Raw genomic sequence first — 17513 nt, 5'->3', positions numbered from 1 at the left:
ATTAGTCCATATCAAATTCAAATTTAAAATCTAAGCTAAGAAAAAAGAGAGCTGAAGTAAATAACATTAAAAAATTGCAACTTTCTCTGCTCATGTCCTGCGATTCAGGTTCTTCTTCAGTTCTCTCCCTCGTTGCACCGCGATGGAGTCCAATTCTTCATCATCTTCTTCGGCTCCATTGCATAAATCTAGGGTTAGGGTTCATACAATTTCGCCAACGAGGTCACTCCTCTTATTCTTCTTCCTTTTCTTCTGCATCAATTTCACCACCACTGCCTCAAACTCCATAACCCAAAGCTCAGATTCTGAAACCTTATACTCCAAACACTGCAACGACGTCGTGCCGAAGTCGGACACAGACCCCACCAGGTGGTTTGTCACCAACCTCTCCATCCAAGACATTGGCTTCAGGAACGGTTACTTCACCGGCGGCGATCAGCTTTTCAAGCAAAACCTGAAAACTAGCGAGGTCGATGACCTGAAAGCTCTGTCCTTTGTGCCCTCTGATGTGGGTAAAACCCTCACCGAAGGCGTTTTCAAAGTCAGGGCAACCTTGCATCTTCGAGACTACTCCATCTTCCACAATTCTACGCGTCGGAATTTGCGGTTGGTTTATTTCAAAGGTCCGAGAAGCCATTTTCGGAAGGGCTTACTGAACTTTAGGCTTGATGGGTACTACTCAGAATCTTCTAAGAAGCTTTGTATGGTTGGAAATGGCGGGTCAGGTAATTTGAGGCCTCTTAGTGTTGTTCTTAAGCTTAATTATCCGCGAAGTTCAAGTATTTATGACAGTTTAATTACTGGGACTTTAGAGAGTTTGAGTGATAAGCATGATAGGGATTATTTTGAACCCCTTTTGATGTTGGGTTTATATCAGAGTTCTAGTTATGAATATAAATTAGCTGGGAAAGATAGTGAGAATGGTTGTTTGCGTGGTGACGATAGAGGAGAGAATTTAGATGTGGGCAAATCGAAGCGTGGTTTGTGTATGTTGCTTGGTAAACTACATGAAAGCTTTGAATTGGAATATGGAAGTGATTGTGGCAGTGTGAATTGCAATCCTCTTGGTGGGAATGCTGGATATGTATCTTCTTTTGTTTATTATGGAACTCGGTGTGCAGATGGGAGGAAAATGCAGATGTTGTTGGGTTTTCCCAACTCTAGCTATTATGGCATCAAATTTCCGTTTGACCCTCACACAACCTTCATTACTGAAGGGGCATGGGATGAGAAGGAGAATCGTCTGTGTGCTGTTGCATGCCGGATTTTGAATTTTACAGAATCTTTGACTTATGCTTTTGTTGGAGATTGCTCAACTAAATTCAGCTTGAGATTGCCAACAAAGTTGTCTTTATGGAATAGGTCTACTGTTGTGGGGGAAATGTGGAGCATCAAAGAAGTGAATGACTCAGGTTACTTTGCTAAAATTGGGTTTCACACTTTGTCGGGATGGTTGATGAAACTCTTAGATTTCAAATATGAGTATTCTGAGAATGATGATATGAGAAAAACATGTGCAGAAAAGAAGGCTGGGAGAGGCAAAGGAAAGATATACCCTGATGAGTTTTCAGTGGACATGAAATTTGGCATGACAGTGAGAAACAGTAAAGGACAACAAGCATCTGGTTATTCATCCCCTTTATTTGTGGAGGATGAGCGGGTTTATGGACGCCGGTTTTGGGATAAATTGCCGCAAACAGAATCATCAATGCAACTGAACCAAAGCCATACCCATAGCAGTCCGATGAACGTCAGCTATAAGTTGTTCTTCATATCTGATTTTGGTTTTCGTCATGATGTTTTCCCATCTAAAGCAGAACTATCTGCTGAAGGAATATATGATAGGGATTATGGTAATCTGTGCATGATAGGATGTAGGCATGTACCAGTGAAAAATAAAACATTGATTAAACAGGATATGTTAGACTGTGCTATTAAAATCATTGTACAGTTTTCTCCATTGGATACAAAGGATGGCCAGAATGTCAAGGGAACTATTGAAAGCACAAGGGGAAAGTTAGACCCTCTTTATTTTGAACCTATTGAGTTTTCTTCGAATTCTATTTACACTAGCCAAGCTGCAGCATCCATTTCAAGAATCGACTTTGAGATCAGTATGGTTCTGATTTCCAACACCCTTGCATGTGTCTTTGTGGGCTTGCAGCTATTATTCGTGAAGAAGCACCCAGATGTTCTCCCATTTGTTTCGATTGTAATGCTTATTGTTCTTAGTCTGGGATACATGATTCCACTTCTGGTCAACTTTGAAGCATTGTTTGTGCCAAATAAACACCACAGCCAGCAGGATACTTTTCTTGGGACTGGTGGATGGCTTCAAGTGAATGAAGTAGTAGTCAGGGTGTTAATGATGGTATCTCTCCTTTTGCAGCTACGTCTTCTCCAACTGACGTGGTCCTCAAGACAAGGTCATGGAAACCAGAAGAGCTTGAGAGATTCTGAGAGGAAGGTTCTTTATGCAACTTTACCATTGTACATAGCTGGTGCACTGATTGTTTGGTTTGTGAACCTACGGAAAAACGCTTACCAGAGATCACACAGGCCATTTCAAAGACCACACCGCATGGCCTACCGAGTGTCTACCCTCCACCATCTTGCTTACCAGCAGCACTCTCTCCGGGAGGATCTCAGCTCTTATGCCGGCCTCGTACTGGATGGTTTTTTGCTCCCACAGATATTGTTCAACTTATTCTTAAATTCAGGAGAAAAGACTCTGGCGTGCGCATTTTACCTTGGAACCACCGTAATTCGTCTGCTGCCTCATGCATATGATCTTTACAGAGCTCAGACTGGTACATGGTTCCTTGACTTATCGTATATTTATGCAAACCATAAAATAGATTTTTACTCCACTGCCTGGAATATCATCATCCCCTGTGGTGGTCTGCTGTTTGCTGCCATTATTTTCTTGCAGCAGAGATTTGGTGGTCGTTTCATTCTTCCCAAAAGATTTAGACAGACTTCTGTATATGAGAAAGTCCCTGTCATCAGCAATGAGGAATTATGAAGGACAGAGATTTTACCGAGAACTAATTTTTTTGATAATTGAAATCTAGCGTGCAAAATATATATATTCTGATGGGTACGTTCTTTTGTCTAGTCTGCAAAATTCAAATTGTCAAAACAAAATTAAAACAGAAAACATGTCGCTTCAACAAACATTTTCTGAGCAATGTCACGATGCATGCTTCTTTTTGAAAAAATTAAAACGTTGAATCATACACCATCCAATTTCTGGCTAAAGAATGAGAAACTTTGCGATTGGTCCCTCCTATAGTATATTTATTTATTACTATCTCCATGATTGCAATTGTTGTTTCACACCAAAACTGATCTTGGGTTTATAAGATATTGGTTGCTTGGGTAAAATCAATTGAATCCAAGAAGTGGGAGAAGCAACATGCCATTAATAATAATAATAATATGCTCTTTAAATAACCAACCTAGCATAGATTAGAAGCTACACTAGATATGAACAATATGTACAGAACCAGATCCTGAACAACGACGATAACAACAATGTGGTTAAACCACTCTACGGAATTAACCACTCAAATTACCCTCTGTTCATTTCATTACAAAATCTCTAGCAAGAGAGGAAGATGCTCTGATTAAGTAAAAAATCAGCAGCTGAATTCACAGATGAGAGAATCATGTACGACGACACCACAGTACATGCAATGCGACTACCTTTGCTCTGACAGTAGAATCGAAGAACAGTCTTACTTGGTCTGTTGTAAACCTAGTCCCGCCTCATGACCTGAAACGCAAAGAAACCCGGTTAGATAATTTGTAAAAGATTACAGCTGACATGGACTACCTGAAAGAGAACACAAAGCATAAGTGACCAATGAAATATAATAATAATCAGAGTCCAACCTAAAACATATTACATAATGGAGGATTTCATATGTTGAGATTGAAATACCTCTGAATGAATGCATCTCACTGAGACTTTTTGCCGGTAAGAATACGAGATATCTGAAGACCCCTGCTAAAGGCTTCATTGAACAGGATCCTAGTCTGCATTGACTGAAACCCAGGTAACCATGACAGCAATGCCACAGGAGCCAAAACAATTACTCCAAAGAGCAAATCATACAGTCGAGCCAATGAAACCACAGTATCCCACACCACTGTAGACTGCAGGAAAGGTTTAAGTACCTGAGCTATTAAAATTATACCCCAGCCGGTAGGGATGAACGCCAAGAAACTTGAGACTATATCGAGAAATTTGAAGTGAGTGAACTCGAGCAGCAATACAGTTACAAGTACCAAAACTATTATGACAAGAAGCTGAACTAGCCGGTAGTAGATATGCTCCTTCGCTGCATATTTGTCCTGAGCATATGCTATGACTATATAAATCCCAACAGCCACTACCATGTATATCCAAGATAGCAAGTAAACAGCTATGCTGGTATTTTCACGGGCAATATTTAGATGGTACACGACGCCATACTGAAAGAAGAAGAAACGAAGATCCAAAAGAATTTCCAATAGCTTTCCCCAAAGACCGGTTGTTCGTAGATGGTCTTGTTCCTCATACCACCATGTTTCCCAGCTCTGTTCAGCTTTTGTAAAAATACCCCCGGAATACCATAACCAATTCATAAAATCTTCAAAGTCATATACAGTTTTCAGCCAATCAAATCCAGAAGGGTTGAACACAAACGGGGCCATTATCCACGACAATACGAGACACCAGCTTGAGATCGTCATGGCAATGTAAACAAAAGTATTCGTAGCTACAGAGTTATGAGCAGCAAACACTATTAAAATAATCCCAAGCTCAATTGCCTTCACAAAATGGCTTCGAGCGTAGAGTCGATAGTTCTCAGCAAAGCTCTTGTGTTGTACCACAAAGCCACGTCCAGTGGCTCGGTACTTTGCACCCCCATGAAGAATAGTACGGCCGAAGAAGTGGGTACGAGTTCCCATTGAGAATGTGTAGAAAACTGAAGCAAGCTGCAACTGCATTGTTAAGAAATCCCAAACTGCTCGAAGAAAACCCAGTTCAAGAGAGTTTTCAACAATCATTGGAAGGGCAGTGAAGAAACCTAGCTGGATAATAAACTGCTGATTCAAGATCACACCAAGTGATTTATTGTTTGCACTGTCCTTGATACCACTGAGAGCAAGAAAAAGACGTCCCCACAAGAAGGCATAAACAGTCAGTATCACCATCATCGTGTTAAAGTAGAACCCAGCAGTTGAGTAGAAAAATGAAAGCATTCGAAAGAAGTCCAATCTATGACCCAACCGGTACACATCTCTGCTTAAAACCTGCTCACCATTGCCACTAGCAACCTTGGCCTCAAACATGGAGATCTGATTCAGCCCAACATCCCTCCCCTTGCCCACCTGTATATATTCATGGTGAGTCACATTGCCACCTCGCAGTGTGCAATTGAAGCCAGCAAATATGTCCTCGCTGATATTGATCACTTTGGAAGCCTTGCTTATTCCACCTCGAGGCAAGAACCAGAACCTGTCAAACACATCTGGATGACCATAGTGCATTCGCACTTTCAAAGGGTTTGCCAGAACACGCTGGTTCAGGGTCACAAAACTCATCTCCTGAGCAGACATGAACCAAGCAAGAGAGGACACGGAGCCAGTGAAGATATTCTCGCGGACTCCCAAGATAGTCGGCCTCCTGATACCATAAAAGTTCTTGAACTCCTCCAATAAATTCCGCATTTTAAGTGCCTCCTCAAAATAATTATCTTGGTTCATGTCAATGGTCTGAACTGCATCACCCCTTGTGAAGATTATGGCATGGTTCTGATTTTCTGGTTTGCCTTCACCAAGCTTCAATGGACCAGGCAACATGATCCGATAGATCTCAACCTCCCTTTGAATCTGCTGATCAAATTTAACAAGGACAGAGTAGTACTCAACCTCATCTCTCCCCAAGTGAACCTCATCAACATAGGCAACTCGAAGGGCCTCATTATTTTTCATAAGATATAAGATCTCCTCAGCACGGGAGTCTCCCTTCGTCTTATGCTGCCCATATAATTGGCAGGCAACCACATATGTGAACTTCAACAGAGCAATCCCATGTTCATTCCCCTTAAATAAATAACTAACACTGCTACTAGTTCTTCCGAGTTTCCGAGAAGAAGATTGCATGCCTGACTGTACACCATCCAACCCTCTATTCTGGTTTATCAAAACATGAGAGCCAATTTGCTGTGATCCATCCCTTATGTCCATCTCAGATGCAGAATCAAGAAATGCAAGCATCTTAAGGGCCCTATAGTAGTACATCATTCCTCTCACAGTACGAGATAATGTCTGACCTCTGTGCGATGCCCAAAGACGGAGATCCCTAGCCTTATTAGTAAAGATTTCATCGTCATTCTCCATGCCCTCCCTGTACATCCTCTCCATAAAATGCTTCCACTCATCTTCATAAATCTTCTGCAGATAAAACAGGGTGGAAATGCCATCTTCATTCTCACTTCGAAGAAATTCTTTTCCATACAACACTTCCTCATCATAGTATGGAGTCAGCACACTGAAAGCCATCATTTTTTCAACAAATGGAGCACGGGGCATGTTCATAAAAAGTGAATTGCTAAAGAAGGCAATACGTCTTCTCGCCTCAATATTTGTTGGGACATTGTGCATTGAGTCTCTAGAAGTGAGAATTGTATGCAGACGGCGCAGATGCCTAAAGAAGACCGCATCCTCATCCTCAGGAAACTGGATTGCATTTTCAAAAAGCAAGCCTGCATCAGTGGCTGTACTACAAGTTGCGAGGCCTTCCAGCCTCAAGGTTTCCATGGACTTCTTCAACCTCGGGAATTCACGAACGGAAAGTTCGTACAAGGCCTGCAACACATTCACTGCCTTACTTTCATCTTTCTTTTGTTGAATCAAAAGCTCAATAAGAGAAATCAACTTTGCATGAATTTGTGGAAGCAGTGACAACTTATACGTAACCGTGACCTTCCCACTCTGAATACATTGATCCAGCTCCTTGAAAATTTTTGAAACAATGGAATTTTCTTCTGTGCCATATTTAACGACCACAAGAAGCAGATACTTGATGCTGTCATAAGCTTCGATGACAGCACACCGGCGATACTCACTCTTGCATATCTTCAACCAAAGCGACTGGTCAAGTTCCTCACCCAGCTCTTTTGCCTGACTTAGAGCAAGCAATAGTTCATTGCAGAGGAGGGAACATGGCCAACGAATAACCCTAATGTTCCAACAATTAGGTGGCAATTCCATGAGCTCAAGTTCTCGATCACTGATGAGATCTTCCTCCCTGAAAGTTGTCATGATTTCATTCCATATCAAGGCAAACCTGGTAGCTTCTACTTGGCTTGATTCAGTCTTCTTGTAGGCTTGACCAAGTCCATACCGCAATTTCAGTCTGTGGATGGCATCACGGAGCTTCTTCACCATTGTCACCTCAGGACGTAAGGACTCCTCCTCCGGCATAAGATTAAACTGCAACGCACTAGTAAAGAACTGAAATCTAAGCCTTAGCTGATTGATATTCCGGATCTCCCCCAAATGTGAAAACAGCCCAATTGTTGCACCAACTAAGGATGAGAAAATGGCAAACCATATTTGCAGATCCATCAAGTAAATCAACACAACAGGAATCCACAACAACACAATTGCTATTCTGTTCCCGCTATTAAAAAAGATATGTATTTTGTACTTGGTATCCCCTGCGTCCAACAGAGTTTTCGTTGGGGAAACAAGAGGCCTGATCTGAAGGAAGTAACTGAATGTGAATTTTGAAGCCAACACTACAATCCAGAACATTGTATACTTGACATTATTGACAAGCCCTTCCCTCAGTCCACGACCCACAAAAATCCGTGTATGAAACCACCATGTGAATACATAGAGTATACTAAAATCCAACCCTTCAAGAAAGTTCCTGACCCAGGGAACTATAAAGAGAACCAATGCCAGCACTTCTGGGATGACGAAAACAAGTGCAGCCTCAAGAAAAACAAAAATCCTCTGATTGGCCGCATCCGACCACCTCCCATCCGAATTCTTCTGATCCCAAATCCTCGCATAAAACACTGAAAACACAATAGTCCATGTTGCGGCAGCTGCACCCTTCAGCACCATCCGAACACCAAGCAACATCGTCTCCCTGGAAACTAAGCTATACTGAGTCCCAGCATCAAGCACTGCTTGAAGAAGGCGAAGACCGCCCCAAGTAATAAACAATGTTAGCAACTGCACCTGATCGTCCCTTCTCTCCAATGCCTGCCAGGGATAATCTGTCTCCTTCCAAGCAACAATAATGGAAGCCTGTAAAAACAAGATTAACAAAACCCAGAGCTTATCAAAGCTCCTAAACACATTCCAAAACGACCTCTGCTCCACAAACCCCGTCTTCCCGACCCTCTTATTCTTCGGGGTGGTAGCAAAAAAATTACTTGAATAATTAATAGGCCATTTCAGCCTCTGGAAACACCTCCGAGACCAAAAGTACTCGTTAATATCATCATAATTGCGCCAAGCAGAGTGAGGCGCAGTACCATTTCTGCTGCTCTCAACCTCAGTCTTAATGGTCTGGTAAATGGGCATAACCACACTCTTCAAAAACCCACAGTGCCCCGAAACCGAAGGCACAAACGGGCGACCAGTATCCGGGTCGATAGACTCATCAAGCACTTTGTTCAGTTCCATGGCCATATGATGGTAAATATAACAAACACATTCAGGGACGAAACGAAGGTTACCAGACTCGCCCCAAATCAGCAGGTACAGCGCCACGTAGAGCAGCTCGCGGCGGAGATCAGCGCGGCGTCTCGAAATGACGACGTTCGACTTCCGGCCCATGTAGGAGCACCAGGAGGAGTAGTTCTGCAGCAATTTGCCCCGGAATCGCCGGAGAACGCCGGCGTCGAGCGAGTCGACCAGGTTCGGCGGAGGCTGGAGCCGCATTTGGGAGTTGGCCAGGTGGAGGACCAAATGCTCCCGCTGGTTCCGAACGTTGTCGTTTTGGAACCCGAAGGAGATGCCGAGCCAGTCCATGAGGTCGTAGCTCGGGTTCCAGCGGACAAACTGCGGCTTCCGGAGGTCCCCGACTGCGCGTAAGGAGGCGGCAGCGGCGCGTATCTCAGGATAGCGGAGCGAAGGGTGGTCGGCCAGGAGGTCGTGGATGGGGATGATGTTGTAGGCCTGTTGCATGGGCGGCAGCGGCGCGTGGAGTGGTCCACGGCCGCCGCGCGTCGGCTGCGGACGCTGCCGAAGATTCATAGCTCTCCTCTCTTCTTCTTCAGCTCTCAAAGCTGGTCTTTGGGTTTCATTTTTCTTTTCTTTTTCAGAGTTGTGTTGGTTGTTTGTGGAAGTGAGAGAGTGAGAGAAATGGTGTGCTGGGTTTTTATTAGGGCTTTAAGTAACGTACACGCATATGCTACTGAAAGAGACGAGTGGAAGTTGTAAGGTGGAGGCACGCGCCAGAGGGCGGGTGGCGGAGGATGGTGGAGATACTGATGAGGGAAGTGGGGGGCCTTGGTGGGTCCGGACTCCGGACTCAAGGTGGTACCCATTACTGAGTATCTCTCCATTATCAGAAATCAGAATATCGTGTAGGAAATCGGAGGGAGGGACGATACGCAACGCAACAAACCAAGCAGCAACCCACGTTCTCTGTTTGCCGAAACGACGGCGTATGATGAAGGTTTTGAACTGGGACAGTGCGAAACGGATATGTGTCACACATGCACATGGGAGCCTAGAAAAAATAAAAGAAGGAATATCCCTTTTATTTATCTTTTCAGAAAAAAGAGAAGCCAACAAAAAGGATTTGAAAAAGATAAAAAGTACATGCACTAAGGTCATTCCCAATTATCAACAACATAAACAAAATTACCCAAAAAGAAGATAAAAATTGAAAGTTATTTTTTCATGAGTGAAAAATAATGCCCCAGAATGTTGTTCATATAATAATTATTTCATGCGTTTGAAGTCGTGTGTTTGACTTTCATTTTTTCCAATTGTTTGTAGAGAAAAAAAAAAGAAAAGTAAATTGTACAATTCATTAATGATAATAATAAAATGTCCTCTCAGTTCTTGAAACATAATCTTCACTATAAATTCTTGAAAAACATCCCGTTAATTAATTTGGACGGTAAATGAATGCAACATTAGTGTATTTAAATTGTTAATAAATGATTGGGACCGACTGCGGACCGTTTTGTGATGGGTTGGTTCTTGAGATTGAGAATAAAGTGGGCTTTTTTCGATTTTGTTTTTGTCATTAGAACTGCAGCTGAAGCATAATAAAAGTGGGCTTTGCAATGTCTTTTTTTGTTTCTTTCGGCCTTTTGCGATGTCGTTTTCCGGATCTGTTGGCATGTGGGGTTTTTACCACGAGTTGTCAGCCTCGTGGGTCTCATGTCATGAAAGAAAGAAAGGCAGAGAATCTCTTACAGGAATTTATTATAAAGTTTATTTGTTTTTGGTAAATAAAATGAACGTTTATTTAATCACTTTCTTCATAGATTTACACGAGATAGTCATGGTATATCACATGGCTATATAACCCCCAACTACTTTAAGAAGAACAATTAGTGACATTTAATATATGTCTCTTCATTATCTTGGAAGTAACCATTAATAAATCAATGATTTTAAGGATGCAGAGTTATGATTTTGTAACATTCCAACGGCTACAATTTTATGTTGTTTATTGGATTTCTTCTTTAAAAATATTTTTGCTTATCATTTTAACTCAACTAATAACATTTATTTAACCCCACTATGCATGTCCATGCATTTAATTTAATAGCAACATACATTTGTTTCCATGAAAAGAGTTGTCATGCGAATCTATGAAAGATATTCCACGCATTCTCCAGGTAGAAATTAGAGTTCAATATTTTTTTGGTAACAAATAAAAGAGAGCCAAAAGGGCCCAGATAAGCTCAGCCCAGCAAGCCCATCAGCAACTATATTTTGCTTCTGAAGTCCCAGTTTACAAGAGTACTTGTGTCCATTGGTGGATTCACAGAGGCGCAAAGAGGTGCAGTTGCACTTCCCCTCGCCGGAAACTTCATTGGGGATGCCAGAATTTGCTCCTTTGCTAGTGCCTACCAATTATTCGACTAAATGCCTCTAAGACATTGTATTGTTTGCTGCATTGTGAGACCCTGAATATTTACCTTATATTGTTGGGCTCGATCTCACGAGCATGTAGGAGAAAATGGCTCATCAATCGGAGCTCCACAACCAAAGTTATGAATTTTCGAAGTTTTTCTACAATATTTGAAGTTAAGTTGCAGAGGCACAGTTCAAGGAAGAAGAAGACTCCGCGTCAGACATCAGCGCTTTTGATTTTGATTCTTTTTTAAATTGTTCAATAGCAAGTCGACACATGTCTATTTCTAATTGGCCTAAATTAAAAAATTCATTAAAAACTCATATGTGTGCCAAAAAAATCACCAAAAATTACCCCAAACTTTTAATCATGTGTACTTTTGTTTCATGACCTCCAATTTACATGTGCTTTTGGTTAGATTAATTGGTATTGACTTTTGTTAGATTAAATATGTAATGGACATGGATTTTGTTCATATTTGATATGAATTTTGGTAAACTAATTGTGTCAATGACAAAGATTTTGTTCATATTAATTGATATCCATATAGACTATAATCAATTAGTTGTAGACGTAAAACTCTTATTTGTTTTAATTATGAATGACATTAGTATTGGTTAAATTCTAAGGGCATTTGGTTGTATATATATATTTTTTTAATTTTTAGCCTTATTTTTTTTAACACACTACACGTATGTTAGGACTTGAACCCATGGCCTTGCTTGAGTCCTTTGTAAATTTTTAGCCTTCTAAAATTTACATCTTCCCTAAAAAATTCCTGCATCCGCCACTGCTTGTGTCACAAAAGAGAGTTTTCTCATTTCAATATTCACCAAATTCCTATGCACAATTTGGCTCGGAAAAGAGATTTTGAGCACAAATAATGGTGCAAGATAGCTAAAACAAACCCTATAACTATATATGATTCTTTAATGCATGATCAAGAGCAAGAGCACAGATGAGAGGGTCTTCAATAACACAATCTAGTTAGACCTTGACATATTTCGCCTGGCCTAACGAAGAATCAATCGTCCAAGGCATCTCTGATTCGGTTATGCAATTCAACATTTCGACTTATAATCTGATTGATCATAGTTCTGACAACAATTGGTAATGGCCTTTCCATAGATGGACCAGAAAGTCATAGCATTGCACTTGATCCCTGCAACAATGATCTGCCATGCGTTTCTGTTGGCTGTCCAAGCAATGCAAAAGACCCTACAAATTATGGGTCTTCTCTTTGTGGTAAGGCATAGCTGAAATCCTCTAACAGCTCAGGCTCACAAAGCATTGCTACCAGGCAATTAGTTGGACCAGCTCAAGCTCACCAGTAATCCATGCATGAACAAGAGCCATCTTTGAAGTGGTGGAAGCGAAGCTTATCACGAACAATAATTTCTCTTTTGGTAACAACTGACATAAACTTAATTGCTTCATGGCAGTCCTCGCACATTCGAAGGTTCTTTACAATCCTAATGGCTATGCCATCCTTGGTTTTCAGTAGCCCAAATGCGATCGCAAGCTTCTCGCTATGATATCTAAGGGCATATTCCCTCTCTTCTTCTTCCAATTCATGCATCACTGATTCAGGTACGGGAGCATAACCTGCTTCCCTGCACTGCGACATCAGTTCATCTAAATACTGATAAACTTCATTTGTCTCGGGATGGGACTTGTCACCCATGCTAAACAGGTACGTTTTCTGGTTCACATCTATTGTACTATAGCCAACTTGCTTTCTCAAGCTTCTTCCCATCATCATATTTCTAACCATTTCCACTCGATCCATCCGACCTGCCAGTGCATATATATTCGAAAGCATTACATAATGACCTGGATTTTCAGGCTCAACCTCCAAAAGATGCTCAGCAACTATTAGCCCAAGATCGAAGTTCTTATGCATCTTGCAAGCCCCAAGCATGGCAGTCCAAACAGCTGGGGCGGCCTCCTCGGGACCAAGCTCTTTAATCAATTGATATGCTTCGGTGAGAAGCCCAGCACGCCCAAGCATATCGACCATGCAAGCATGGTGCTCCACTCCTGGCACTAAGCCATACTCTTGCCTCATGTTTGCATATGTCTCCCGCCCTTCGTGAACTAGCCCTGCATGAGCGCACGCCGCCAAGACTGCCACAAATGTGACAGTGTTAGGAACAGGGCCATGAACTCTCATTTGGCAAAAGAGTTCCACAGCTTGAATGCCATAACCATTCGTTGCGTACCCTGAGATCATAGCCGTCCAAGCTATGACATTTCGTTCGTTCATCGAATCAAAAACTTCTCGTGCTTTGCTCACATTCCCACATCTAGCATACATGATAATTAGCGAAGTACCTAGAGCTACATCCACATGCAGCCCATTGTTAATAACATCATGATGCACCGAACAGCCTAAATCAAGAGCTCCCAACTGAGAACAAGCCGCTAAGACACTCACGAAAGTTGTCGAATCAGGTTCAACACCCAATTCCCGCATCTGATTAAACACCTCAATCGCTTCCCTCGAAAACCCGTTTTGCTCGTAACCTGAAATCATCGAATTCCAAGCTACAACGCTCCTCTCTGGCATTTTATCAAACAACTTCCGAGCAGCATCCAAATCACCAGACTTGGAGTACAAGGTAACTAGAGCGGCCTGAACAAATGAATCCGAGCCATACCCACATACCAAAACGTGCGAATGAACACATCTACCGAGTCTCAGAGCCGAAATATCGGCGCACGATTTAATCACAGACGTAAAGGTGTAACTCGAAGGCGCAATACGGAAACCAAGCATACGGTTATAGAAGAAAACAGTGTGTTGGGGGAACCCAAACTTTGAAGAGGCTTTGATGAGGGAATTGAAGAGGAAAGAGTCAGGGTTTGGAACAGAGAGGAAGAGCCGCCGAGTGTAGAAAATTGAGCCAGCTTCGCAAGCTAAAGTTATGAGCTTGGTGAGGAGAGCTCGGCTGCGGTGAGAGCCGGAGACAACAATGTGGCCATGAACTTGTTGCAGGGCTCTGAGAGACGGGCCGGCTCGGAGAAGAGCTCGGTAAACCGGAGACTGGGGGGTTGAAGAACCTGTGACTGCGAGCTGTTTGGCTTCCATGAAAATAAAAACTTCGGGTTCAAAGTCCTGAGCTTTGAAGCTACTACCCTAAACGCACCGTTTCACAAATCCATTACGAATTAGTTTACAGTTCGCGCCGCCGAGATATCAGACTCTCCAAACACGCGCAGACACTCTCAGTGCAAACTCACGCGCCACCGTCCGCCGAAACCCTAACCTAGTGGAGATCGCAGAACCATGAGGGGCCCCTCTTCCTCATCCTCTGTCTCTGACGGCACCAACCGTTCATGGCTTGCGCAGGGACTGCTCGCCGGAGCGGCTGTAGCAGCTGCGGCCGTAGCGTACACGGTGATATCCAGGCGCCGGTCCGCCAGGTTACGGAGCCACGTGCTGGGGATCATACCGGCTCGTTTCGCTTCCTCCAGATTTCCAGGCAAACCTCTGGTCCCAATCCTCGGCAAACCCATGATCCAGGTTCTTGTGATCGTTTTTCTTCTTCTTTTTTCTTTCAAGTTCATTTTTTTAGTTTACTTAAATTGTTGCATTATATGAACGCAATGTTAATGAAAGAAAAAAGAGAACTTGATTAATCATTTCAAAGGTTGTTTAATTGTGTGGTGTGGTGGAGACTAATCGGGATTTTGGGTATCAATTCTTTTGCGTTTCAAGTGTTTGAACTTGTGACAATGAGAAGTTTTCTTCTTCATCTTCTTTCTTTTCTTTTTCAATGTCTTTGACAAATGGAGGAAAACTGTAAACAATAGCATGGAAGTAGAATGTGTAATCATATTTGGTATAAACTGGGCAGATGCTACGATCATTTGCTTAACTATCTTTTTGTGCCTTGTAGAGGACGTGGGAAAGGGCAAAACTTGCAACCACGCTGGACCAACTTGGTACTTCCAGCAGTCAACCTCATATGTTTTCTTTGCCAACATGATAAGTTCTGTGTTATTAAGTGGTGATTTGTTGATTAAAAAGTTCTTAAATTTTCTCTTCTACTAGTTGTGGCTACGGATAATGAGAAAATAGCAGAATGCTGTTTAGGGTTTGGAGCTGATGTGATAATGACATCAGATACTTGCAGAAATGGTAAGAGCCATGGTTCACAATATTTCTATTTTACTGATTGTTAGTAAACTTGAATCATTTTTTAAGTTTCTTATAAATGTCTGATGATCTGAAGGAACTGAACGCTGCAATGAGGCCCTCCAAAAGTTCAAAAAGAAATTTGATATTGTTGTTAACATTCAGGGAGATGAGCCTCTTATAGAGCCCGAGATAATAGATGGGGTTGTCAAGGCCCTGCAAGTAAGTTCTTTATCCTCTCATGTTAGTTACCGTTCTGCTCCTTCAAGATGAATATGTTATGAAATCACACTTATTAACAGTCATTTATTGATATTCTGTTCTCTTTTCAACTCATATTGTTTTGTGAACTAGAATGATGAATCTATGGCAATCAAATAGTCCAAATCATTATGTGGCTGGCTATAGATTTTATTCTTTAGACTTTAGGTTCATTTGTTTTTTTCGTTCTGAATATAATTAATCATTTCTTCCCCTTTTTGTTTGATTACTGTTATAGGCTGCCCCTGATGCTGTATTTAGCACTGCAGTTACTTCTTTGAAACCTGAAGATGCATCTGATCCCAATCGGGTGAAATGCGTGGTGGACATTCATGGTTATGCAATATATTTTTCGAGGGGCTTGATCCCATACAATAAGTAAGTTTTACTATAGATTTTAGCATGTCTGCGATATAATATAACACCGTCAGCAACTTGATAAATTTTCATGTACACAACACAGGTCAGCCAAGGTCAATCCACGTTTTCCATATCTACTTCATCTTGGTATCCAGGTATCAGCATATCTTTATGTTACAGCACTTGTGAGCCTTAATATGTAATGTGTCTCCTACTTGTTGCCAACCAGTTATGCCATTCTTGTGTCTTACCAGAGCTATGATGCAAAGTTCTTGAGGAAATATCCGGAGCTTGTACCTACTCCATTACAGCTGGAAGAAGATTTGGAGCAGCTTAAAGTCCTTGAGAATGGATATAAGATGAAGGTATTGCTTGGTCATAAAGACTCTTCTATGTATTTCGATCAATCTTATTTCATTTGATAAGTTCTTTTCCTCTCTCCTTATCAGTGAGCTGCTAAATAAGGCATCAGAATCTGAGTATAGTTAGATCACAGATAATCCGATGTTGGGTGGTTTTTCATGTATATAGATTGACTGGTATTTTGAAGAAATATTTACTTCGAACTCATGATTACCTCTCACAGGTGATCAAGGTTGATCATGAGGCTCACGGTGTTGATACTCCAGAAGATTTAGAGAAGATAGAATCATTCATGCGGGAAAGAAATATGTCCTAGGACCTGCTTTTGGAAGTGAAAAAAGCGTTATTTGGGCATAAAAACTTAAAAGTACTTTTGAATCGCAAAAGCACTTTCTTGGATCGTATGAGTGCTTTCTAGAAAGAGAGTGTCTTCATGCTGCATCGTTTTATTCTTTCTTACTGATGATTCAGTTTTGTCTTCCATTGCAGACATATACTGATACTACTATATACAAGAATTCATTTACTTCCAAGAATCTTGTTGTTCGGTGTGATTGATCCATAACAATATTTGGCAAAAATGTATGTCTTGTTTGTTTTCTAAATAAAATGTATATGTTCTGTTACCAATACAAGAAACCCTGAAGCTTTACTCTGCAGCATTTACTGCATGCGGGGTTGTCACCCATCAACCTTTCAGAACCCCCATGCTTGTCAATTTGAATTTGAAACCTTCACTCTGAGAAAAATACATGCCAATGTCCTATAGGGAACTCTTAGTTTTAACTTCTTTCCAACACCTTTTTTATGCTGTATTTGCTGTCTTCATATAAAACCAGTAAACTCTCACACGACATCAAACACTTAAAACACAATTCTTAATAGGCTAAACAAGCAACTTCAGAAGCTTGTTACATAATTAAACTCACGCATGTATCTTAAATTAAACTCTCACACAACATCAAAGACAACACAATCTTATGAGGCAAAATTTGATTACATAATATAAAAAATTCAGTCAACAGGTGTTCAGGTGTGTATTCTAATTTCTAACCAACAATTTGATTGTTGATCATTCATAAATTAATTATCACAATTCAGTGAATTGGTTTCATGGTCTATGGAAAATTCTCCTAATTCACCATTACGACGCATTAAAAATGCTATGTCACCCCAACCACCAAGCTTCCCTTTGTTGTAAAGCTGTGGTATTGTTGGCCAATTAGAATACTTTTGTATCCCCTCCATAACTTCATTGTCTTTATTCAAAATGTG

At 41.4% G+C, this 17513-nt stretch overlaps 4 protein-coding genes and 1 non-coding gene across 5 annotated transcripts; 2 read left to right on the top strand and 3 right to left on the bottom strand.

Annotated features, from left to right (window-relative positions):
- The first annotated feature begins 46 nt into the window (after positions 1-46).
- LOC117625136 lies at positions 47-3089 on the top strand. Its single transcript, XM_034356733.1, has one exon. The coding sequence runs from the start codon at positions 143-145 to the stop codon at positions 3023-3025; it is 2883 nt and encodes a 960-aa protein (XP_034212624.1). The 5' UTR covers positions 47-142; the 3' UTR covers positions 3026-3089.
- Positions 3090-3405: 316 nt separating this feature from the next.
- Positions 3406-9392, bottom strand: LOC117625135 (callose synthase 11). The gene is made up of 2 exons (XM_034356732.1): positions 3947-9392; positions 3406-3778 (listed from the first exon to the last, which is right to left on the bottom strand). Exon 1 carries the CDS (start codon positions 9268-9270, stop codon positions 3964-3966), a length of 5307 nt encoding a protein of 1768 aa, XP_034212623.1. The 5' UTR covers positions 9271-9392; the 3' UTR covers positions 3406-3778; positions 3947-3963.
- Positions 6229-6308, bottom strand: LOC117626830. The gene has a single exon (XR_004585649.1). It is a non-coding gene; the product is annotated as a small nucleolar RNA J33 (small nucleolar RNA).
- A 2565-nt stretch (positions 9393-11957) lies between the features above and the next one.
- LOC117625137 (pentatricopeptide repeat-containing protein At2g33760) lies at positions 11958-14289 on the bottom strand. Its single transcript, XM_034356734.1, has one exon. It carries the CDS (start codon positions 14202-14204, stop codon positions 12438-12440), a length of 1767 nt encoding a protein of 588 aa, XP_034212625.1. The 5' UTR covers positions 14205-14289; the 3' UTR covers positions 11958-12437.
- On the top strand, positions 14246-16864 carry LOC117625138 (3-deoxy-manno-octulosonate cytidylyltransferase, mitochondrial-like). The gene is made up of 8 exons (XM_034356735.1): positions 14246-14639; positions 15016-15061; positions 15171-15257; positions 15352-15476; positions 15754-15893; positions 15979-16030; positions 16130-16240; positions 16462-16864. The coding sequence occupies exons 1-8, from the start codon at positions 14403-14405 to the stop codon at positions 16552-16554; spliced, it is 891 nt and encodes a 296-aa protein (XP_034212626.1). The 5' UTR covers positions 14246-14402; the 3' UTR covers positions 16555-16864.
- The last annotated feature ends 649 nt before the right edge of the window (positions 16865-17513 follow it).

The sequence above is a fragment of the Prunus dulcis genome, chromosome 4, assembly GCF_902201215.1.
Source record: "Prunus dulcis chromosome 4, ALMONDv2, whole genome shotgun sequence".
Taxonomy (NCBI): domain Eukaryota; kingdom Viridiplantae; phylum Streptophyta; class Magnoliopsida; order Rosales; family Rosaceae; genus Prunus; species Prunus dulcis.
The sequence above is the reverse complement of the archived record's forward strand: the minus strand, read 5'-3'. Positions and strand labels throughout refer to the sequence as shown.

Coding starts and splice junctions, on each gene's coding strand:
- LOC117625137 (XM_034356734.1), bottom strand. CDS start 14,204: ATGGAAGCCAAACAGCTCGCAGTCACAGGTTCTTCAACCCCCCAGTCT.
- LOC117625138 (XM_034356735.1), top strand. CDS start 14,403: ATGAGGGGCCCCTCTTCCTCATCCTCTGTCTCTGACGGCACCAACCGT. Junction 15,894..15,978: donor GGCTTGATCCCATACAATAA/GTAAGTTTTACT, acceptor TACACAACACAG/GTCAGCCAAGGTCAATCCAC. Junction 16,031..16,129: donor TACTTCATCTTGGTATCCAG/GTATCAGCATAT, acceptor GTGTCTTACCAG/AGCTATGATGCAAAGTTCTT.
- LOC117625136 (XM_034356733.1), top strand. CDS start 143: ATGGAGTCCAATTCTTCATCATCTTCTTCGGCTCCATTGCATAAATCT.
- LOC117625135 (XM_034356732.1), bottom strand. CDS start 9,270: ATGAATCTTCGGCAGCGTCCGCAGCCGACGCGCGGCGGCCGTGGACCA.